At 44.9% G+C, this 26,043-nt stretch overlaps 1 protein-coding gene across 1 annotated transcript; it reads right to left on the minus strand.

The window, feature by feature from the left end:
* Positions 1 to 20,874: 20,874 nt before the first annotated feature.
* On the minus strand, positions 20,875 to 24,776 carry LOC142572045 (4-hydroxy-2-oxoglutarate aldolase, mitochondrial-like). The gene has a single exon (XM_075680844.1). The coding sequence runs from the start codon at positions 23,295 to 23,297 to the stop codon at positions 22,302 to 22,304; it is 996 nt and encodes a 331-aa protein (XP_075536959.1). The 5' UTR covers positions 23,298 to 24,776; the 3' UTR covers positions 20,875 to 22,301.
* Between the last annotated feature and the right edge of the window lie 1,267 nt (positions 24,777 to 26,043).

The raw sequence follows: 26,043 nt of genomic DNA on the forward strand, positions 1-26,043 counted from the left end.
GCATTTACGGCAATGTGAGCCATATTGTGAGCCGTACAATGTGAGCACATTGTTTTCGACCTAGTATATGTGAAGCGCGATGAGTCTCGGAATTGGGCAGTGGAGCCGACAAATTTATGCACACACAATTATAAGCGTGATTACATAAGGGACTGCATAAGACAGATCGTCGGTGTTTGATATAGAACGTGCGCACACATGCACGCGCTCTCGAAGCACGCGGTGGTGGAAGCCATGTAGAGAAATCCTCGCGAGTTCAACACTCGTATGGGAGCTGTTTAAACCCGCACACATATATACACACCCCACTAAAGATGGGAGAGTGGATGCAGAACCGAAGGAATGCAATTCGTTAGAGGACCTTCACTTGTAACATTACGCTCACATTCCCAAGCCGATTCTCACAACATTCTTTTTTTTTCGCACTTGAATATCTCCTAGAAAGCTGATACATTTCAGCTGCGATCCCTCCCTAGTACCTAATTCTCTTTATTCTCCAGATGATGACTACCAAGAGGGGAAGTCGTACCCCTACTTTGTAGTTAAAACATTCAAACCGCAGTCATTTCTGAATAACTATGGTATTCATTAAACCAAACAATCTTGCGATCCACTCCGTTCTATAATATTTTTCGTTACCGTCATCCAACCGCTTGAACGAAAAGCTTTTTAGGTAACATTTTTTTAATGACACAAAAAGAATGTTCGCAGCGAATGACTTCATTCATGGTCACCTTGATGCTTGCGTTTTATTCGACCCTACAGTTACAAAAGTTGAGCGCGCAAGCATTCATTTGGAGCTAGCTTTGGAATACTTCCTACAACATCTTATGAAAGTTGTATCAATTTTATATTCTAATGACGCAACCAAACAGACGTCGGTCAAAGTAACCTCCCTATCTTTCCTTGTTTGGTACTTCTCTCTCTCTCTCTCTCTCTCTCTCTCTCTCTCTCTCTCTCTCTCTCTCCTTGATTCCTTTCAAAGGATATTTTGGAAGGTGTTCTGATGAGCCTAACACGAAGAATATATATACATCATTAACAGAAAAGCGCGAACGTACTGCGGGGCCGGATGCTTCTTCCTGTAAAGAAACGGTTCGGCCGCCAGTAGCGCTTGAAGTATTCCTCTGAAAGACTCGCTCTTTAAAATGCGCGTCTTAGCGAGGACGAATAAGTACCATATTGTGTTATCATACTGCGTTAGGTCAGTATGCTGTGCCGTATACCAAGAAGTTCGTTGGTGTGACCAAAGAGTTCTTGCTTATAAAATGGGCCTGCAAATGTTGGCCATAGATAAACCGTACGAGTAAAATGCAAGTTTCCACTGATGCTAGCGTACTGCAGTGAATCATGTTTGCCTGAGATCCGTATTCCCAATTGATCACTGTCAGCCTTACTTTCACTTTAGCGTGACGTATCGTCAGGCGCAGCTGCTCACTCAAGCGATAGGCGTTCTTCCCACTCGGTGTTCATGCACTTTTTTGCTGCTCTGCACGCGGGAGGAGCAGCGAAGCCTACGCACAAGGAGTGAAAGACGTGTTATTTGTTTTCGTTAGCCATGTGTCCTATTTCATTATAACTAGCGCCGGAACGGCGCAAAAAAATAAAGGCAACTGCATGCACTGTTAACGATAACTTGGCACGTCTTGTACGAGTGAATAAAATTGCCTAACGTACATACAACTGCTGTATTCTCGACCCCAGTTAACCAAACCATTCTTAGTTCTTCAATTCGACCGCGCAGCATGAACCACTTAGTACACAAAAAAAATTATCTTTATTTTTGTTTGGCTCCCAGCGTAATAATTTGAACCTTGATATATGACAAATGAAGTATGTTGACAACGCGCAAGATCTCTGCATGGATATTAAGAGATCTACCGTTATACTGGCAACTATTGTACTTATTAACTGTGCTTTCATTATTAACGTCATTCATTTCCTATTTTGCTCTGATTTCTGTAATATTCTACTTCTTCATAAACAGCGAGGCGGTGAGTACACGACGAAGTGTCCGCATAGGAAACAAACCTCTAGGGTAGCAGAACGTCGCTAAACGCAATCATCGTTTCGTTTACCACGTGCAACGGCCGCGCAAATTGTCTTGATCTTTACTTGGGCTATGCTACCTGAAGCAACTCAATATCTACTTATATAGCACGTAACGTAATATGAAAATTTTAAATGTCTGCCCACGCGTAGCCACTTCTTTTCTTTCTGAGTTACGAATGCTTATTTCTCAAATTATAAGCCTCTCATTAAAGCAACATTTACGCATATACACAATTTACGCTTGAAACATGAAAGAATAGATACAATAAAGTGAACCTTGTCTAGATTTCGCGTCACTAACAAACACAAAGACGTTTCTATTCTCACATTTGTCTGTGCTGAAAAGTCCTCAACAACTTGATGAATCCTTGTGGTACTTCGTCACACTCACCGACAATGCGACAACTATCCCGGCGTCAGAAAAATATTTTGTTCATTTCATAACCTCAAACGAGCAACACGAGCCGTTAGCTTTGTTTTATCCCAGCTGGCATTGATAAGAGAATCCGGATAACATTCAAATGTCTCTTTCTTATTAAACCTGAGCCTGTTCGAAGAAGCACTTCGCTACAATGGCTTGACGCTTAAAATGAATAATCAATCTTTCAACAGCTGTCAACTACTACGAGTGGTTTAACGCGAAGTTATTAGTCACTGATTGCGTGATATCTGAACAAACAAAATAATTTTATATACACATAAAGATGAATTCATCATATGATCTGGCTTCTTTTTATACATGTATATTAGGGATTACCTTGGAGGGATCGCTGTGGCTGGCTTGGTCGTGTTTGCTTTGGCTGGCCTCACGACCTACGTGATGATGAGGACGGCTCCAGGAAAAGGTACGTTCTATCGCACGCAAGCGCAGTCGAGAAAAATTTAGTAGCGGCAGTCCAGCGACTGGAGAGGAGCGATCCATCACGACCGCGCGCACCAGGCCTTTCAACGAGCTTACGTCCGTGAGCGGGTCTAATCTAATATGTAACTGGAGCCTCCGCAACTGGGATTTCGCGTTATTTTGCCGTAGCTCCTGTAAGCGCAGCGATCACGTCGGCGCTCATCTTTCGACGCTCCTTACTAACCAGAGATAGGACATCACCAACACACTTGGTCAAGTCAATCTTTGTCTGGACGTTTAACATGAAATCGAACCCCGAGAACCCGAGAACCCGGTATTAATTATACGCCATTTTATTTTCGAGCTGCTCGAAAGGCATAGTTTGGATAATTCGTTTTATGGCAATCAATTTTGCTTTCGCATGTTGTATGCGACCAGTTTCTTCAAATTCGCTTCAATTATATTCGGTGCTGCATGACATTACAGCCAGAATTCGAAGACAACAGCGACAATTCTTCTCAGCTTACCGAAGACAGACTCTGAATTATAAAAATTGCCTCATAATTGCCTTGCTTTCCGTCAGCTCGACCACTTTAGTCTAACCACCTCTTTAGTCTAACCACCTGTCATTTTCTGCCTACCTCCACGACACTTCTTAGCTAGGCAATCCAACTTTTTTTTATTTTACTTGTTACTTGGGTCCCTTAAACAAGCAAATAATTTTGTAAGCGCTAGTCGTATTTACTCCCCAATAGGCGCAGCGTCTTCGACAATAGTTCTGTGTCGTTCACACATGTACGCCGTTCACACGTGCACGAAAACCTTCCGGCTGCAGTACGGCGTGAACAGTGCTGCTTTAAACGGCTCCATTTCAAAGCGGACAGCTTTCTTTGGTTCTTTCGTCCGGTGTCGTGGTGGTTGGAGGCCGGACTTCGTCCGCCGATGCAAACTGCGCGCGTTCTTGCGCAACCGAGTTGCCCTTCGAGGCAGGCGTACTGTCTCGCGGTGCAAGAACTTCGTGGCACCTGAAGATTTACATAATTCAGATGCTTTGGTCCGTGTCGGCACCGCGTCGCGTTTCTCCGACGCCTGGGCTGACGGTTGCGGGGGGCGCGTTCGTCACCAAAATCCGCTGCGCGTCTCTTGCCCAGACGCGACGTTCTGCCTTGCTGGCTCGCCACAGCTTCGCTTAGACCGACTCCCGCAGTGCGCGGAATCTGCAGGATTTTAAAGAGTTTGGTCGGAGAAGTATCCGCCCTCGGTGGAGTAAACGAGTGGCGAAGGATGCCATCGTCGTCACGCGCTGTCGTCACGCCATCTTGGTCATGCTACTCTCGTTATTCCACCGTCGTCGCGCCACCGTCGTCGCCACGCTGTCGTGCTGTCCACCAAAACATGTCAACGATAATTTGTGCCGCCGTTGTCACTGTTATTGACGTCGGCAGCATACTTCGTAAGTATTGCTACTGCGTCCATTCGATTTCTGCGGTCCACAGAAGCCTTTCGCTTACTGTGACAGTTACCTTTGATGGCGAATCTCTGTCCAATGTATACGCTATACCTCCACTCATTAATTCAGAATGCCCTAGTCACATGTGCTGACGGAAGCCCTTTGCTTTTCATTTTGCTCAGAGGTGAAACTCGCGTGCCGCTTACGACATCTGAAATCGCCCACATGTTACACATGTCCCAAAGCAATTCAAGTTTAAATGGTAAGTCATCGCAATATCCTGTAAATATATGGGACCCTCCATATCACGCCAATTTCGCTACGCAGTTAAAACGTACGTAGTATGGCATGTAAGTTTTACTACGAAATGCACAAGAAAGTTGCACAGATAGGTCAATGCGTGTGGCGTGTTTCTTCTTTTCGAACACATTAAATACACGTATAGCTGTGGTTTACTACGGAATAAACAACCTCATTTTGGTTTGCAAGCTTGGGTGCCACAAAAACGCAGAACCGGAAGTGTTGTGGGGTAACACATACATTGCTACAGCAGTACAGATAAAAAGGGACTATAGCCGCTACCTATCCGTGGCCCAGTGCCAGGGGACCAGTTCATTCCTTTTACCTCGACCCCTTCCTCAGAACAAACTCTTGAACCAACCCTATCTCAATAAACATATATCCTATTTGCGCCACCAAGGCACGCATGACTCATTATTCGTTATCCATATTTTACCAAGTTTCTTTCGCGCCTTGTCACCCGTTTCTCATTCCTCAGCCGCAGAGGGTGCCAGAGTACGTGCCCTTCAAAGCGCCAACCAGAGCAGCGTGACCACCGTCACCGTGGCAACCAAGAACTTGCCGAAAGCCTGGCGTCGTAGGCACGAGGACGTGACTGCGGGGACGACGACGACGACGACCACGACGGCTCCCGCCTCCAGCACGACCTCGTCAACGACGATAGATACGAAGCCGACGACCACCAGAAATGAGGCGACCTCCAGGTTGGCAACAGAGGCCGAGACCGGAGAGGCCGACACCGGAGAGGCCGAGACCGGAGAGGACGAGAACGTTCAGTACACCCGAGAAAAGCGTGAGTCGCCGCTTATGGCTCTAAAATCCGATTACTGGCGCTGTCCCATCCCAAGGCATTTACCCTGTCCCCATAGCAAATCTTGGTTGTACATATGAAAGTTGTAGGGCGACGTCTAGCGATTGTATTATCGCAATATTTTTTTTTATATTGGTTCGTTTTTTTGAGGTGACAGGACGAATTCAAATGCCCCGTTGCCATGCTGCCAGGAGGCGAGCTTCACTGCCAACGTAGACTCTCGCCTCGACTAGAGTGCGCAAGCGACTTTTCTGCTTTCTCCCGCACTGGAGCCGAGGGTCCAGGTCACGTTTACGTAGCGAGCCCCACTTTGTCCTTCTTTTTATTATTTTTTATTTTATTTTTCGTCTCTTCACCTGTTTAATGCGCACCGCCCTCCCAGGGGCGGTATTGCGCTTTCGGCATTGGACAATTTGCCGAGGCCAGCTACCGTAATCAGTGATGTTGCAGGCTTACGTAGAGGCATTTGCGCGAGTGGCCCTCTGCCAGGAAGCGAGGCTCCATCGAGAGGAAAAGCGCGCGGGCTTGTTTGAAACCTCGACTGTCAACTGCGCCGTGCAGCCGTACGATACTTTGCAGACACCACTGCCGACACGTGATCTACGCACCGTGCATGTGAACCTGATGAAGGGAACCTGGTGAAGGGAACCTGGTGAATGGAACCTTAAAGGCCACAAAAAATATATTGTGCACGACAGTGAGCTAAAACTACATCTGTAATGAAAGGATGCGTGAAAACTGTGCAATAATTTTATGCACCTGGCGCGCACCGTAATATCTGATGCGAGAGTTTGACATCAGTCGCTGTTTAAGTTTCCTTATTTTATAGTCTAATTATAAGCTGTTTACAATCTTTATGTGCTACAAATATTTGCCAGAAAGACGAACATTTTTGTCCCAACAACGATCCGACCTTGTACCTTAATTGTGAGGTTATTCTTGGAACAAACAAAGAAACAAAGCACCCCTTATACACCGGTCCTATAATTGCGTTAAAATGTTCGGCGGGAAGGTCATGACATCACCGGTAGATAGGCGTTTTTCCTTCAATCTCTCGTGTACTTAGATTTAGGTGCAACGTTAAATAACACCAGATGTCACAGTTAATCTGGAGACCTTCACTACGACGAGGTTTCAGCGCGTAGAGCTACAGAACATGTTTTTTTTTTCATCTCTAACTAAATAAAGTAGTGTTTCACGTAATTTAGAGTGAACATTTAACAAAAGTGGTGCTTCGTAGATTGATAGAACGGATACCGTACAGTTGAAGCCATATTGAATGTTTGTAGTGTATTAATTAGCTGATCATTATGAATATTAGTCACATAAACATTAAGATAATCATTTTTCTATTTAACATATATGTTTGAAAATGTTGTAGAGCCTGTTTAAAAATCTTCGGTGCAGCTTTTGCGATGTGGTAATCTTATGTGTGGTTCTTCTTGCAGAGCCACAATGACACACTGAGAAATCTGAAAAACCAATAATATTATTACACACTTTATGCCATCTTGAGTGAAATCTACGCGATCTCGAGTCAAAAGCCAAAGGAAAAGAAACAAAGCGCTAAGACCCTCGCAAAAATAAACACCTTCATTTACAACTTCAATGACGTTGAGCGACACCGTCATAAAGCCATCTTTAGGCTTGAAGAAGATTGTGATTTTTTTTATAAACCGATTGAATATACAGTATTTAGAGGATATATTAAAACAGTAACTTGCGCATATGCTTCCGCATTGCTCAAAAGAGCACAACCATGCATGCTATGAAACATAAGCGAGACTGTGCATGTTACGCTTGAATGCAATCAAAGATGCCTAGAATTTGATGGAGTACACATTTGAGTTACAATGCATTACAACTGCGAAAATGAAGACCTATCGGAAAGGAATGTACAATGAAAAACATAACAACTTCATCGGCTTACTACAATTAGGCATTGAATGACGACAGAAGGGCGTAAAGCTAAGTGCGTCTTATCCAGGAATCTAGCGTAAGCAAGTAAATCGCGTTAGCAATATCGTATTGTCTCTGCTTTCACCGCTAAAAACCGACAGGAAGGGGACAAAATCCAACTGAAGTATTTCCGATTTCCTTAGCCGCCAACATGCGGCCCTGAGCCCACATTCGAAAAATGTTATTACTCTAGAACTGTGCGTAAGAACAAGTGTCAGCCAATCGCAACGTCGGACACGGTGCCACGTTGTTGAAGACGAATACATTGTTGTGGCTTCCTCAGATTAAGATGGCGGGCGATGCAGGTCGCGCGTGGACTCGTCATTCGCATCATTAGCTATAGCGACCCGCCAATGGAAAACAGCGCTTACGAATAAAAAGATTTGTGAATTGGCTTCCTGGCTCACCAAAAAGCAACAAAGAGAACTTCTGTACAAGGGTGCCAGCATGCTTTCGTAAAGCCTGACAAAAATAAAGCTATTATTAAAGGTAACATCGCGCGAAAAAATAATTATAGCAAGCATATTGAGTGCTTCTGAACAAGCTCAACAACCTCTTAAGATTAATTTATCCCTCGAAGTAACGATTCGAAAATTCACAACTGGCCTTGGTTAACTAATCAATCTACACGAAATATCCTCAAGTGTTCAACTCCACTACAAATAATAAGCCGTTCAGCTGGTCCATCTACAAACTGATATCTTTTGTTGAGTTTAGTTCGTCGTACTCAAAACACGTTCTATAAATGTGGACTACTGTTACTCAATAGAAGCAAAATAAAATAAGGACGAGCCTGTCCTAACATAAAAATTAGGCTGATCGCTTATCCCACTGAGTCTTCAGTATAAGGCTTTTTTTTTCTGGGGTGAACATTACCATAACCAGCGCTGAATACAGTTTCAATAGTAACACAATGAGGCAGTCTGCGATGTACCTAGATGAAGACACTGTGAATTGTCTGGTTTAACTTTTATTTTACTTTTTTGTTCATGACGCAGTTGTGTAGGAACACAGACAACCGACCACATAAAAAGCGTGATTCTATTTTCAGATATCCCTCCTCGAACGAAGCATCCAACGAAGCCTCCAGCCAATGAAGGTAAACATTTAGGCCATTATATCAAGCAGGTAAAAAGCACTTATAACCAGCCAACAGCACCGCTTACCCTTCCGAGTGTTGGACTTATGTAAAAACGTTATGCGCATTGGTTCAGTTGAGTGCCATTATTATCAAACGAGTCCAAATAGAAGCAAATAGTTACCTCGCATGCGCACGACATTAACGCACTCCATGGGCGCTATAACGTAAAACTATGCCAAACTTTTCTATTCCAATTCTGCTATCAGCCCTCCGCGATTGGTCAAAACTTTTTTCGACGACCCCCCACTTCACCTGTCTGTCACGCGACGTCACGAAAGCCGCAATACCTCCCCATCTGATATGATGTGCACACACTGATTATTCATGATTTGACAGAAAAAAGAAAAACAGTTATTTCTGATTCGACCCCATTTCGCCATTAGCCCTCGGCTATTGGTAAAAAGTTTTCGGGCTCCACCCATTTCACCTGCCTGTCACGCGACGTCACAAAACCTCAGGAACTCACCGCGTCAAAGTGATGTGTATGCGATAAAGATGCATTAATATGCCGAACAAAACTGAATTTCTTTCAGAATAGCCGCAGGCTGCCCCGTTCCGAAAGGAATAAAAGATGGCTGCCGCCGATCACTGAGACGCTGGCTACTCGCACCTGCCGGAGAGCATAGGTGTATTTGCGTATAATAAAACTTCTTGCGTGACCGTGTAACGTTTTCAAGTACTTTCGGCCCGTTTACTACCTCATTCTGCCAACTCTTCTTTGCTGGGGGTCAGTTTTAGCGTCATTCTTAAGCTTCCGTTGCATGCCGCCGTGATTTTCGACCAGCCACAACAAGCTAAGTAAGGGAAAGCCGACCAATCGCAGACGCCGACACCCCCCTCTTCATCCGGTTATCGATTTTCAGTGCACTGGCTCTGCCCCAGTGAATCCCTGTCCACTTGAGCGTTCTCCTCGCCTCTTGTCAGCCAATTATATACAAGCCGCTCAGTGTAGGCAATGTTATTCGTTTTTCAAGTAAACAAAAGTGACCTCCTATGAACGAGGAGAGCGTTTCATTGGTCTGTTCAGACAACCTTGTGGGTGGCCGCCCGGTGCTTGCGTCGGTGGTTACGCAAATTTGACGTCAGGAAATTGGAATAGAGACATATTGTAATAGTTTGACGTTATAGGGCCCCATGCGTGCGTCAGATTTGGTAATAGTCTGACGCAATAAGGGTCAGTGCAGAACACTAACCAATAGATACGTGGCGTCCCGGGGAGCGGCCTTCGTAGTATGACTAGGGGAGAAAGAGCCAGTATTTGAGCCTTTAACTGCAAGACAACTAAATAGATGAGAGCATGGCACAAGCGCTTACGCACTATGAAAGTTCATTACGTGAGACACTATACATAACAGATATATTAATTCCTTACAGAAGCAAAGCAAGCAACAAATTCACTGAAACTACAATCAACCCAGCAAGATCCCGAGGCAACGTGCGAGGGGCAGACATACCAATGCGCTCAACTTGCTATGCATTTGTTAGGCTTCATTCAGTATAGCACAGAGCTGTATGCAGCAGATGTTCACGCTTTCTGTATTTACTGCAGTGCATTGCAAGCTAACCGTAAGATGGTTGTTCAGGCGGAAACGCCATTGTACTTCATGTTTTTTTTTGCTTCTTTTCCTTCCATTTTACCTCAGTTACCCTGGCGCCTGAAGAAACTACTCTGTATGAAGCCGCTCAGGGTGAGGCCACGAGGTTTCTTGCAGCAAATTTTAGCACTTTGTTTTGTGGACCTCTGCAGTTATATATCCTTCCACATATCTTGAAGAAAAAGCACCGATTGATTATGTTTTCCTTTGTACATCCTGCTTGTTTCCTTGCAATGTTTTTTTTCTCTGTCACGAAACAGATTAGGTAATCATGTTAAGGGTTTCCGAGAGGCTCGAACGCACTCTTTATTGAGCTGGGGGGGAAGGGGAGGGTAAATTTTATTTCAAGGTGATATATAAAACATATTGAAGGGACGACAAAAAGGGAACACGACGGCCAGACGACAAAGACAAAAGGCAGGAAACACACAGGACAGCGCTGAACTCACAACTAACTTTATTAGGAGGCCCCCATACGCAAACTTAAATACTACAACCTATACCCACGTGCTCCCCCATCGATGGCGTCATTATGACTACGCAGGCAAAACTCAAAACCCTATAATCTAACGCTACACTATGAGGCGGTTTAAAAATTCAAATTCACTGTCATACAAAATTAATGAAGGCATGCTTACACAACGCGATTTTCTTTTTCCTGATAAAGCAGGCCTCAATAAACTCCCTCGTAGTCTGGCTGCTATGCACGGAAAGTATTGTGGTGTCTTCATAGGTTGCAGTACACCCATGATCAGATTAATGGCGCGCGACATGTGAGTAGGCATTACCCGTTAGCGAGCGCCTATGCTCTGGCAATCTAATGTTCGAACAGGCATCGACCTCTTTGGCCGATATAGACGTGACCGCAGTAAACAAGATGCCCCTAAGAGCCCCTTACAAGATGATCACAATTTGCGGTAAGATTGATAGGAAGTTTGCACAGGCTGCCTCCACTCGTGTTGGGACAGGCTGCACTGTTAAGCAGCACTGCTAATGGGAGTTGTTTACGAGCTTCCATTTTCCTGCTGTCACGTCTAAATCGACCAACAAATCGATTCCTGAACATTAGATTGTCAGAGCATAGGTGCTCGCTAACAGGTAATGCCTACTCACATGTCGCGCGGCTTCGCTCTGAGCATGCGCGTACTCCAATCTTTGAAGATACCACAATACTTTTCACGCATAGCAATCAGACTACGAGGGAGATTACTGAGGGCTACTATATCAAGAAAAAAGGACTGCGTTGTGTAAGCATGCCTTCATTAAATTTGTATGACAGTAAATTTGAATTTTTAGACTGCCCCATAGTGTAGCATTAGATAACAGGGTTTTGCGTTTTGCCTGTACACTGATAATGACTCCATCAATGGGAGAGCACGTGGGTATAGGTTGTAGTGTTTAAGTTTGTGTATGGGGGGCCTTCTCAAATTAAAGTTAGTTGTGAGTTCAGCGCTGTCCTGCGTGTTTCCTGTCTTTTGTCTTTGTCGTCTTGCCCTGCCCCTTCCAGATGTGCAACCAGTACCAACTCGCCCAAATGTCGATTCCCCTGCAGCGATATATAGAACACCATTTCGGTGCTTACAACGAGATTGAAAGTTTGGCCTAACTGATGCAACTCCTTCGCACAGTACCGACACCTCTGATGTGCGTCACGGGCAGGATGAAGACATCTCCTGCCTTGCCAGAGGACGGGCTCTGCGATTACATGATCTACAGTGCGGTCAGCGTCAGCACGAAAAGTAGCAAGAACCCGACCAACGTGGCAGTCACCAAGCGTGCAGTAGGAAACGGTAAGGGCGATGACGTCACAGGCTGCGCAAGGCTGGAAGTTTTTCGATTCTACAGAGGGCACCAAATCTCATTTTTGAAAAATGAGCCTTCCATTGAACCACTTCCGTTAAGCAAAATTGCCAATACACTACACGGAATAAGAGAGGATATGCTGAATCAATTTAACCTGCCTGCTCGTAGAAATGTTGTTTATGGAAACATATTACTCGAATTTAATGAGATCCTAATTTGAAAGTTTATTTTGGATGATGTTACAGCTAAAAGCATCTTTTACCGGCGCTAAAAGAATTTTTATTAAACTCGGGGATACTTATTATTTTGAGTCATAATATTATTGTGCATCCGTTTTGTTAGTTTAAAGAATTTTTGCTCGCCGTACGTTGTGCCGATGCACAAAGAAAGAGTGCATTTCATAGACACGGCGCAATAGTTATCAAGTCCAACAACGTTTTCAGTTTGTATATGCAAAGTTTGGCGAAAACTAATAGAAAATTTACGGTGGCAGCATGAAAAAGCCACGTAGTAGAAACCATATATATATATATATATATATATATATATATATATATATATATATATATATATATATATATATATATATATATATATATATATATATAAAATCGTATCATGAGAAGCCAACAAAGGCACCAAGGACAACATAGGGGAAATTACATGTACTTACTAATTAAATTAAAGAAACGATAAATTAATGGCAATGAAAGTGGATGAAGAAACAACTTGCTGCAGGTGGTTAACGATCCCACGTTTTCGCATAACGCGTGCGATGCTCTAACCAAGTGAGCTACCGCGGCGCCGTTTCTCCTTCCCCTTTCTCGGGTATTTATGTGTTACTGCTAGAACTAACATTGGGAGCGTTAGCCAGCGCCACCACACACAAACCTTGGCGGCGGATATGGAACATCCTTTCTGCCGCAGGCGTCACGAGTGCGTGATCTTTCTGGGTGGAGGCAGCTGGTCGATAAACCCGCACGTGCTACCTGAAGGCACCAATGTTGTCGGATTCAAGACCCTCGTTATGTAAGAGCGAGAAGATAGAGGGTTGGCCCAGGGGTCCGATTTTTATTATTATGATTAATAAAAATCGGGCCCCTCGGCCAACCCCCTTTCTTCTCGTTCTATTTATTTATTTAATTATTTATTTATAAAAAAGCATCTTTATAACATGTTAATAAATCCGGATTGCAAGCGCTCGTTCCTTATTATCCGTGCTTATCTGAGCCACTCTTTTCGTACATTTGGTTCTATGCTCCCATTTCAGTGGTAACCTACAAAGAATTCAAGAAACGAGCCAAAGAAGCGAAGAGTACGAAGTTCGCCGTGTCCTTCGAAGGCGACTTCTTGGTTCACGGAGAGAAGTACGTGCACATGTACCCCAGGGAGATATTCGTGCCTTTCATTGACGGAAACATCAAGGGCTTCGGTGTGGCCTACCTCAACATGGACATTACAACCTACCTGAAGCACCATCAAAGCCGCATCGAGTACACCATCACTGTACGCGACCACCTTTTCTCAGGTTTCGCTAAAGTTATAACGTGGAGCTTGAAAAAAGAAAAAAAGAAGCAGAGAGAGAGAAAGACAAATCCGGCTCTTTAACTATGCCGTGTGCTAGTCTCTTCTTTAGTGCACGTGAAGTCTTCCGCTGTAAGCATTGTAAAAAGACGACCCACCAACTAGCCCAAACTTTTTTACATTGCTAAATCCAGTTCCTTCACCCTATGCGAGCATGAAGGGGGGAAGAAAATAGTAAATTCAAGGCCTAAGTGCTTACACAAGGAAACTTCCTGGAAGCGCACACGTTCCTGCGTGCTTTTCTGTGGCACTTATCTTGCACGTGTTGCGCGTAATAGGCAAGCCGTGACTGCGCAATGCTTTAGAGGAAGTTGATCCGTTGACATAACGCTTTGTTTGTCGCAGCTTTAAGTTAAGGCCTTCCGTCGGAGTTTGTCGCGTGGAGATAGCGAAACGGAGGCCAGCTGGCTACAGGGCACAAAGAGCTCGAAAGTTAATCTCTCGAGCGCCAACTTTTCCGCCTTGAACGAGGAAGTGTGGCGGCGATATCGGCCGGTGGTCGTCGTCGAACCCGTGTAAGCAAGCAAACGCTGGATATCTAACGATATCAGTGCGGATGCTGACTGACTTGTTGCCACAGCTCCAGGAAAGACTGTACGACAGTGGTAGATACGGAGTGATATCGTGATCATTTTTTCACAATAACATCGCGCATGCGGCGAAACAAAAGGAAAAAACAAACCAAATGCGCGTGTTAACGTTACTGCACCGCCGTATAGCAGAGGCCACCTTCCATACTCTGTCGCTTGCTGCTATATCTGCACACCAACGCACGTCGCATGCAACAAAACAGAACTGTGGCGTTCCTGCGAGTCTTATTCGAGCCTATGCGTTTTCTTCCGATGTCATCTTTTTTGTTAAAGAGAAAGCGCTTGCCTTTGAATGTTTTTTTTTTTTGTATACACCTCCAGTGGGACATAAGCGATGAAACATTGCACGGACCACACTAATTGATTACTGCAGTGAACCAAGTCAGGTCCTTCTTCCGTGCATGGGAATTCCTTCGCATATCCCGCGTAAGGAGATATAGTAGTGAAAAAGATGCTGGTGTCACCTATATATATATAGTAGTGTATCACGAGTCGTCAAGTGACAACATTCTTACAGTCGCCCCACCTAGGCGAGAGAAAAAGAAAATGGAATTGAATCCTGTATTTATTTTTCTCTCTACGGCTTCCGCAACATTTGCCTTTTATTCGCAGCGCATGGATGTCGTCGTGAAGAAGCTGGACAAGTCTGCCTACAGCTTCTTCATCATCGCTGCTCTCGCGCCCAAGGGAGAGGACAGGAGCACCTTTGCCAACCAACTTTACGACACCGTGTACGCCACCTCCTCTCTTCAGCGGCTTCTCGTCTTGCCAACTTTTCTTTCATAGCGGCATTTTCCTAGTGCGAAGGCATATACATGCTTTACATGAGCACGAATTGCCAGGCGTTTTAGAGCTGTTCGTTTGTACGCGGAGAGTTTGGGAGCGCTGCAATCACGGCGCGTAAGCGGGTATGTCACGTGGTATTTTTTTTAATATATTTCGCGGGCATCCGCAGTAAACTTAAAAACACTAATGCTTAATAGATAGAAAGTTAGAAGCTGTTTAATCGGACGTTTTGCAAAGCGCTCTACAACTTTCAAATTGGAAATTTTGCCTAACTTCTTTGCTTCAGAAGTTGGTCAGTTAATCTTGACTAATTATCTAATTAAGCAAAATACAAAAAATAGCGTGACACACTACATGCAAAAGTGAGCAACATTCATTTCGTCGGGTCGTCTTAAAGTGTACCAACATAAAGCTCTGGCTAAAGTTAGCTGAAACACGCTGTATGCATAGATGCGTCGATTGAGGTAAAACCACAGCTTCGCTGCTCGTCCTTCTTCAGAGTGGAAGGGCTGGGGAATTTCCTTTGTGTTGCTGTTGATGTTCTTTCCGGGCTTTTACTTTTTTCATTTGCAACCCGTTGCCAGGGGCTTCCCTCACGCGCACGCTCGCGCGAGCGAGCGCTGTTGGCGCGCAGCGAAGCATGGACGGAACGCGCGGAGTGATAACTTAGTCTGACCGAACTTCTTGCGCTGCTTCCACAGCGTTGACTGCTATCTATGAAACGGCGTATAGTAAAGGCGAGTGGCTAAGATCAACGCGACACCATACGTTGCTCCTCGTGCACCAGTCTATTGCTTTGCGCTATCTGGGTAGCATTAACTATACACGTAAATTATGCATTTTCGACAGTTGTCCCACCGTCATGTTTGCCCCCTGTGATCCAGCTCTATGATGCTTTCTGCGCGAATGTTATATAATTGTATATGAATCATCCAAGAAACCATCTTTTTTTGCACTTGTAAATATAAAGAAACGAACGCTAGCGTCTCTTAACTTTGCAGACACGAGTACCCAACAGTGTTTGTCAGCCATCTCACAAACACGAAGGCGAAGCCCTGCCGGGTGCTGCCTTCGAGCTTCTGGAAGTACGAGGACACCAACAACTCCTACATCGCCAGCATCGTAAGTGTAGCGGCCGTCTATGGAAAACCTTGTATTTCGCGCAGGGAGTGCCTTTGACAGAACCAGTGTCCTCCATTATGACACACGCTGTTTATATGGCTACTTCTTTTGACAATCACTACACTTGCAGTAACAGCTTTCTTTGTCAAGTTTCATATTTTCTAGATTAACTTCTTTAGATAAAAACTTCATCCATTTTTGAAGTAAAAACAAGAACGGCAAGAAAGAGAACGGAACTTGACTGAGTTTAGTGGCTGGCTAAGGGCGTTAACGTTAGGCACGCGGGGGGTTACCGCTGCAGTTTTTAACTGTGGGACCTCTTTCTCTATACCATCTACTGTATATATGTACGACTAATGAAACAAACTTGTATCTGAATCTGAAGGAAGGGGACACCTGTATTCTGCAGTAAATGAAGATTCATCAGCGCTTGAATGTTCCAAGGTTGTCTGCCTCCCAAGAACTGACCCAGCACAATGTTGCAGCCTCGGTTACCTGAAGAGAACGGGCTTATTCAGCACAACATGCCTGCAGATGCCGCATTCCAATCGGATCTGAATGCAAAAGCTCTCGCGTACCGTGCTTTGGGTACACATTAAAAAAACATCAAGTGATCGAAATTAAAATTGGAGGACGCTTAAGCTTCGCCTTCAAGAGTGGAACGCGACAGCATTCCCGTCGACCCGCCAAGGGGTGTAAGACAGTGGGCTACGGCGCAGCAACTACGCGCCCCGCATCGGACACGGTGAGCGTCGAGCAACGCAGCGTTCGGCGCGACAACGAAATGTGCGCCTGAGCAAACGACGCACGCCTGAGCCTTAGAAACAGCTAGTTTCTAAGGCAACACCGCGTTCACTAGAGGCGCTTTTGTACCGCTTTCAAGCATCGAACTCGTGGCTCAGTGTGGTAATGTCTCCGTCTCACACTCCGGAGACCCTGGTTCGATTCCCACCCAGCCCATCTTGCAAGTTGTTTTTTATTCATGAAGTGCCTGCTGGGATTTATCGCTCACGGCCAACGCCGCCGACGCCGACACCGACGCCGACGACACCGGCTTTTCTGCGACACGAGCTCCTTAACGCTGTCGCGTTAAAAACGCTGAAACGCGCATATATACGGCGTCTCTCAGAGCCCTTGAGTTTGCCTGGAACGTTCAAAATCATTTTTCTTTATTTTAGAAAAATACAGCACGCCACTAACATAGCCAAGTGTTTAACGAAGGCTCGTCTGACGAGGAAACATATTGTGCTGCAAAAAACGTACACTCGCCTAGGATAAAATACAATTTTAATAATGATAATAACGTGACGTTCCGGGTCCTGTACGTGTCCCTTGATCACAATGAAGACGCAGGCATGGACGCGCGACTATATATGGGTGAGGTGGTACAGTGTGCGGTTGTGCTTTGTACCACCACACCACTAATGATCGAACGCCGTTTGCCCTCGGCTGCACATGGAACGTTCCTCAGCCATTGAATTTATTTCACTCCTTTTTTTTTTCTCCGCCTCATTAAGTGCTGACCTCACCGTGCTTGAAGCCTTGAAGCAAGCTATTTTCAACCAGCGAGATGGCGCAGGCGCGCCCGCATTTCAATTAACTGCTTCTTTCCGTCTCTCTCTCTCTCTCCCTCTCTCTCTCTCGATCTATCTATCTATCTATCTATCTATCTATCTATCTATCTATCTATCTATCTATCTATCTATCTGATGCAGAAAGACGCCCTGCGCATGAAGCGCGTGATTAACCGGTACGACATTCACCACGTCGTGTCCTTCACGGCGGCAGTCTTCTCGTTCACCATCACCAAGAAGACGGCAAAGAACATCGATGGCTGGACCAACCTGCAGTGTGCGCGCTGCCAAGTTTTCTCGATGAACGAAGTGAGTGAGCGCGAAGACAGTCACCGCTTGGCTTTAGCTTTATCCCTTACTTTACAAACAACTGTTCTGCGCGATAAGACGTTACGTTATCTTAGTATTTATTTTGCTGCTTACTTTCAACACACTCATGCTGTGCCATATAACACGCTAGACGACCTCACGGTTTCACAGGAAATATTACGCAAACACCAAGCGTAACGCGATCCTGGTAATTACGAATACACGAATCTTGGGAATTCACGTGCAGGAAAATTTCGAACTCTTCGTTAGGATTGGAGAGCCAGCTCCTTGCGGCGCATTCAGCCGACGTATATACGTTAAGAAATCCGCTATCCAAATGCCCTTCAGAACTTGGTGAGGTGAAACTATGCACGTTGTCAAATTACGACGACCAGAACAAAACAAAAAAAAAGAATAGCTTTAGTGGTTCACGCTATAGAATATAGTCTTAATAAAGGCTGCGAGCAACAGTGTTACGCACACTCCGCCTTCCGATTTAGAAGCTAAAATTAAATCACAGCTCCACTACCAGTGGCACAACACTGCATTCTTGAGAACACATGGCTAGAATAATGCGATGGTTTTTTTTATACAAATATAATCCATAATTGATCGCAAAATTTATTTATGCCTTCCCAGCAACAGTCGATGCCTGCCTGACCTACTGTCCACTTACTCGAGTATTCAGGTACACGTTCTTATAACCTATCGCCTTAGGAGCTTTACTTACAGCACCATTCGCGTCTGTTGAGGCGCGTATGGAAGCGCGTATGGAACACCCTTTAAAAACCGCCGCGGACACCACTCAGTGCGTGATCACAGACGCACGCACTTCACCAATAAACCCTTGTATTCTACCTGACATCAAAGGGTGCCAAAGTCAAAGCCCCCGCTATGCATTAAGCGAGAAGATTAAGGGTAATCGTGGGGCTTGGTTCTCACAGTAACAATCGTATACGAAGCCATCAGACATTGAAGCGAAGGAAAACAAAGGGGAACTTGCAGTTTCTCTTATTTACTTACAGATAACGGCCAAATTAACGATAAGCTTTACGCTCTTAATAAAGAAAGCGGGAAATAAAACTGCAAAACGACGACGACGTCATGTAGATATTATGAACCTCACGCATGACTTCAAAACGGTACGTAGAACGACCACACACTTCAAAGACTTCCGTCTGCATCTTGTTACGGATCGCCCTTGCCTACTAGCGGAACGTGCATGTAGCCCGGTCTCAAAGAGAAGGCTACGGTGTGTCCACTGCATCGCTTATACACGTTCACTTAAAATTGCGCTTCAGACGTTCTTTCCGTTACAGGTTTGCAAAGGGGTCAACTTCACGGTAGGTACGAAAGGAAAGAAGGTCGGGATACACTACGACTACAGAGAAGCCGACAGAACCTGGAGAACCTACGAAACCGAGGAATCCTTATCAAGAAAGGTAGGCATTTTGCTTTCACATATGCTTCTGCTGTTCGTTGCTGCTTCCTGCGTCGTTCTGGCGGCGATCGCACTCGCAGCTGTCTGCCAGCAGAAAGAGCAAAATTTAGCTGTAGCTTACGTTCACTATCGTGAAGCAGATAAGCGGCTGCGAAGGAATCTCATTGTGCATTTTTGACAAAGCGAAGAGGTTCGGCCTAGTAGGCGGTAAACTACTAGTGGTTCAATTTGCGCAGGATTGACTCGGATTATGCGAATCGAAAGTAGTTATATTTTTGGCCAAAATTTTGTTCTAGCTTAGGTTTTATAAAACTCATCTGTAACGATTATAGCATTCTTACTCTACCGGGTCAGTTACAGTAGTGAGCTTTAGTATACCCTATAGTTCATTGGAAGTTTTGTCCTTATTGAAACTTATCGGCACCCGAAATTTCACTCCATATATAGCGTTCCTTGAAAGAGCACTAATCTGTAGACATTTTCGCCGCAACACCACCAACAAGGTAAACAAGCCTTTGCGTTGCGACATGTGACGTCACATAATTTGCCGGTCAACGACAAGCAAGTATCGGGGCTTACGTCCATGCTCTAGTCATGGAATGCTTGTGTGCGCATGTCCGCATGTATGACGCTGCGGCTCCAAGAAAACGTGCGTGCAGCTTTCTTGTTACCCAGGTAACGATATAGCAACTCTATTTTTATTATTTTATAGTAAAGCATTATTATCAATAATTTACTGCGCATCGCCCACATATTATGTAACCTGCGTTTAAGAAGTTTCAATTGTACCTCGATGATGCATGCGATTTGGGGTTTTTCTTTATCGCGTCGTATAGTTCTAAATGTGACCTCAACATATGAATGATTTATATAATCCTTCATTTGTCCCATTAAATTAGAAAATGGGCCCCAGGCAAAAAAAAACTACAAAAAGGTATACCTTGAGGGCATTTAAGGTCCGAAAAACAAAGACAGGCATATAATACGCAGGGGCGGCACGCAGTTTAAGAAGTGCCAATTAAGAACTAGCGCGTGTGCTTTCTGGTTCTTGCTTTTCTCTCTCTCTCTCTCTCTTTTCTGCAAACGACAGCTGCGACGCATGATCAATCTATGAGCCAATTCAAGTGAAATTTGTGCATATACTTGCATTGCTTGCTTTCGATATTACCAAAAGTTAATTACTATGCGTCATTGTTGCTATACACGCGCATCCAGTCAATTGTTTCCTATATCCTGCATGACGCCAGCACAGAGACCGTGCAAACGTCAGCCCCACAATTTAAATTCCGGGTCTTGTCACCCACAGCTGCAGCTGGCGTTTTCTCACATGAGGGCCCACGGGAACACGGGAACCGGAGTTGCCATGTTCGACATCGACGCCGACGAAGCGAACAAGTGCGGTGCCACGTACCGGTACCGGAGGCTGAAACATCTCAAAGACGCCATGTTGAGGCTAAGGCAAATCAACGAGGACCAGAATAAACCAGCTGCCACTTGACTGCCGCTATGATCTAGCGCTCATTACGTAGTTCACTGTAGCTTTTTCTCAGTGACAGCTGCACCGAATTTGATGAGGTTGGTTGCACTTAAATGAAAAAACAACTCTCTAGTGACTGTTGGAAGCAGGTTTCTTTATTTATGTCAACTTTTTTTTAAATAAAGATTGCTCAATGTCGCAGATTTTAAGAAAATGAAACTACCGAGTTTGCAACTCTGACTCAACAATGAAAAATTGTATCACAATTCTGAAACTTTCAGCTAATGGCACAGCTAAAGTGCACAACATTGATGTACACCACTGAATGTTAGTACGAGTTTTTGCAAGACACTAATAGAATATCGTAACAAATTCACTCAAGATATTAATACATCAAACTTGTCCGCTTTGAATTTTCTAACGGTTGCAGTTTACAGAACTGCGATATCTGTTCTTAGTGCAGAGTTACGGATTTGTAAACTTCGTGCTTCTATGTTTTACAAAAGTTGATTTTCAGCAATCTTTGTAAAAAAATGAGGCCCTAAATCAAAGTTACGCTTCCAACACTCACCATAGAATTTACCTTCTCTATCAATTGCAACAAATGTAATTATTATCCGCCTAGGGGTTATCGCAGAAAAGCGTTTCTGCGTTTTACATGTACTTGAATAGGCGGCATCGAAGTTGGGCCCGACCTAAGCTTAAACCGTATCGACTGGCTCCTTGCATAACAATGGCTTTTCAATTTTTTGTTATAGGCCCTAGTGTGGAATGTGATCGCAGGCATGAGTGCTCTTGAATACTATTTTGTGTCTTCAGCTTAAAAGCAAGTATTATCACCTAGCACCATGAAGTGAATAGTCTTATTTACATATATTTCATACAACATAATACCTAACCTAGTACTGACTTTACACTTGACATAGTCTTGTAACCATATCTAGAACACTTATACAAGCCGGCGACGTGACCAGATCTCTATATTTTGTTTGTTTTCGGATTAACTACACCATGTTCTTACTTTGTTACCTTAATTTCACTGCGTTTCAGCCTGCCAGTTCAATCAAGATCGTCATATGCGAAATACCTCTATGATTGCTATCAGTGTCAGGAGGATAGTCAAATCCCCCTTTTCCATATCTATATTATTCTCTATCCCTAAGACACCAGCTCCTACGCAGTACCTGTGCCTTTCTTTAAATATAGCCACATTTCGGAACGCGGCAGCACCATTTCGATGGTGACCTTGGGGCAAAAAGCCTCAACTTCTGTAATACTTTACATGCAGTCATACCTTATTAAGACGGCTGGTTCCGTTTTATCTCTCCAAAATATTTTCACATATTTCTTTTCAAGCGCAGAATACAAATCGACAAATACATGTTTATGCGTGCAACGCAACAACAATAACAGTCTTCGCGACATTTCACAAGAGCCGGCGCATTCCGCACTGCAACACGCACTGTCTACGGGTTCAGAAATCCTTCTTCCCTGAATATATTCCTCAATTCAGACCGTTCTCCTTCGGTAAGCGGCAAAAGGGGTGACCTAACCGGGCCTCCGTAGAACCCAAACCATTCCATGGACGTCTTCACTCCCGCAATGCCGAACCGCTTTGTCACGGCGGTGTTGGGCGCAATCAGTCGGTGCTGCAAGTTACGCGCCTCCGTCCCGGCTCCCCTTTCGTGCAACTCCTGCAAGCGGCAGACCTCGGCGCCGAGTGTGTTGGCCAGAGCGCACACGCCGCCGACAGCGCCGACTTGTAGCGACGGCAGCAGGAAGCCAGCGGAGCCGGCCAACACTTGAAAGCCGCACTGTCTCGTTTTGTGCACTATGTAGCCGATTTTGGCGATCTCTCCTCCGCTGTCTTTCATGCCGATCACGTTCGGGTGAGCCGACAAACGTATCGCCACGTCGGCAGGCAGGTCGACGCCCGTGTTGCCGGGCACACTGTAGAGAATTACGGGCACCGGACTCTCGTCGGCCACCCGGGCGAAGTGCTTCTCGAGGGCGTCGGCTGTCATGCGTCCTTTGTAGAAACAGGGCGTAACGACAAGCACGGCGGACGCGCCAGCCTTCGCGGAATGCGCCGCAGATTCGATTGTGGCCTGCGTAGACTCCTGACCCGCGCCCACGATGAGCAGCTTGTCGTCGGGCAGAGAAGATTTCACGCGGCGGACGATCTCGAGTCGCTCGTCGACCGTGAGCAGTACACACTCGCCAGTGGAACCGTGCACGACAAGACCGCGAAACGGCAGTGAAGACCAGCGCTTCAAGTTCTGCTCGAGCTTCTCGTATGACACGCGACCCGACCTGGCATCGAAGGGAGTCGTAATCGGCGGGTAAATGCCAGAGATGTCGAGACACTTTCCTTGAGACGCTCGCCGCAGCGCGTTGATACGAAACCCGTCAAGCGATCGAACAAAACACATATGCACAGAGCGCGAAAATTTGGCGAGCATGGTACTTCACCAGGCTGCACGGTGCGCACCTACTACACTACTAAACTTTGTGCGCGCAGTGAGAAACTTTCCGAGTAGCGGACACGACTTGTGGCTTCTCCGGCTATCAGTAGTGCCGCTGTAGTCATGGCCCCATGTACCCCGCTTCACGACTTGGATACTAGAGATAGCGTCCGAGAGGAGGCGCGGAAGTAGGAATGGATTCCTTGCTCGGCTCCCCTCCTGTAATAAATATCAGTGTAATTTGGCACCGTGTGGCGTAAAATGGTGCCAGATAAGCCTATCTCTTGACACACGCTTCCTTGAGAACTTATTTCCCGTCGACGTATGCCGCGACTCCGTGAAAGTATAGGCCACTAGGCGACTCGTGATGCTGCACTGTGTAGTCGGTTTTGTGTAGCAATAAATGTGCGGCACGACACAGCAAGCAGCGCAAGTGTGAGCAAGAAAATCGTGCTTGGCCAGAAATAATTTTTTGACCAGCTGGAAGTCCTTGAGCCCAAAGTTCGCAGTAATCTGGCGTTTTTGCATTCGTCCCATCGGAACGCAGCGGCAGTGGTTGCGAATTAACTCGGGACCTCTTGCTCAACAGAAATCTTCGAAAATTGTTGCCCAGAAGCGACTCGCACAAAGACAATACAATTCAGCAATGAAACGGAACAAATGCGTACTACCAATTGAAGCACTGCAGACTAAACATATACGAGCACGAAGGAAATGGAAACGTGCATGAAAGGGAGAAAATTTATTGAAGGCACAAAGAAAAAAAAATTTCTTGACTAACCACTCTCGGTTTGTATCAGCTATCGACTCGTTATCATCACCATGTGCCGTAACGTATTGTGTTCCCCAAGGTTCTGTTTTGGGTCCTTTACTCTTTCTGATTTATATTAATGACCTTCCGATTGGCATTAACTCTTCCCTTAAGCTTTTTGCTGATGACTGTGTTCTTTTTCGTGCAATAAATGACCCTAGCGATAGTTGCGCCCTTTAGTATGATCTTGACAACGTATTGGTGTGAGTGATATGGGTTATAGTTCTCAACCCGTCTAAGTGTAAAGTTATGTCCATCTCACGCCAATCTAATACGTCCAAAACGTTCGATTACAAGATTAACGGAGTTTCACTAGAGAGTGTCCTATCTTATAAATATATTAATGTTAACATTACTAACAACCAATTCTGGCCCATGCACATCGAATATGTCACTAACAGTGAGAACCGCGCCCTCGTCTACATGCGCAGAAACTACCCTCAGGCTCCATTCCATTTGAAGTTACTTTTGTAGCAAACACTAATATGGCCTAAGCTAGAATATGCATCATTAATATGGAACCCCGTACAACTCGCTTCAATAGAGGCTATAGAATCTGTTCAGAATCGCTCAGCCCGCTTCAGCCTTTCGAATTATTCTCGCTAATCTTGCAGTTCGTAGAAAAATTGTACGCCTTAGTCTTCTCCAGAGCATCTTGTTTCATAGCCAGACAATAAAACAGGAATTTTTTCTTCAATCCCATCATATATATATATATCATCACGTGTTGATCATCCGCATAAGGTTACCATCCCTAGCTGCAGAACGAATGTGCTTTTTAATTTTTTTCTTACCCAAGACTAGCGTAGAGTGGGACCACCTTCCACCTCTTACTGTCTGCATTGAAGACACGCCGTCCTTCAAGACAGCCATCACCAAACATATCATTGAACATGCATCTGCATTATGATTTTTGCTTGTACTTTTTTTTTACCCACCCCTTCTGTAACGCCCCTGTTGGCCCTGAGGGTATTGTAATAAATAAATAAATAAAGTCCAATCAATCGGGAAGCCTTTAGATTGTTGTCGAGCAGATTTTGGTCATGTTTTAGTACGGGTATCTCCATTGCCTTACCTATATATACATCACCTTTGGACTTCCTTTATCATATTTCCATTTCCTGTTTGGTTGTACATCGGGTGTAGAGTTTCAGATGGTAATTTATACCTGTACGTGCCGTTTGGTTGCTACCACTGATCTCTAGTTTACAATCCCTGATTACTACGCGAGTTCTACTGTCCTTGTGGAAGCCCTTGCAGTATGTTCCGTCAACGTCAGGCCAGCTACATAAAGCATAAATTCCGCTTAGGAAAGCTCCATAAACTGTGGGCCACAGCAGTGGGAGTGGCACAATGGAAAACTGCATCGGAAAAGTGATTTCAAGAGCAAAATTCGTACGTGAGCGTTCGAATTAGCAGCTCTCGCTATAGCGACCACACGAAGACGAAACACCTGTGCTGCATTCTTTAGTAGTCTTTCTACGGTCTTGTAGCTAGCACTGTCTATAAGGGAGTGAATTTTTAATGACATTGAACCCAGACAAAGAAATAAATATAAAAAGCAGAATATTGAATCGAATGCCAGAAAACTTAACACAATGTTTAATGCCTTATAAGTATTGCGCAAGAAAACCAGCTTTCGCATACGCTCAGGCGTCAACTATTATTGGGTAATGGTTGACGCCATGCGTCATGCGTGCATCGGCTGCAAAGCAGCTTTCATTGTCAGGTCAGCCGCCTCAATGGGGCAAGCTATCCTCACCATGTGATCGTATCTGTTGTGGAAAAAATGCTCAAACAGCTCAAGCAACTTAGCGTTGTAAACCAGGGTCGAGCAGGCCCTTCTGAAACCAGGTGTGCCATTATTCCATATGTTCACGGCATATCTCACAATCTCAAAAAAGTAGGTAAACGAGATGGTGTTCGTGTTAT

The sequence above is a fragment of the Dermacentor variabilis genome, chromosome 2 (genome assembly GCF_050947875.1).
Source record: "Dermacentor variabilis isolate Ectoservices chromosome 2, ASM5094787v1, whole genome shotgun sequence".
NCBI classification, from domain to species: Eukaryota; Metazoa; Arthropoda; class Arachnida; order Ixodida; family Ixodidae; genus Dermacentor; species Dermacentor variabilis.

Bases quoted from the DNA above. Each gene is read 5' to 3' on its own strand.
- LOC142572045 (XM_075680844.1), bottom strand. From the start codon at position 23,297: ATGCTCGCCAAATTTTCGCGCTCTGTGCATATGTGTTTTGTTCGATCG.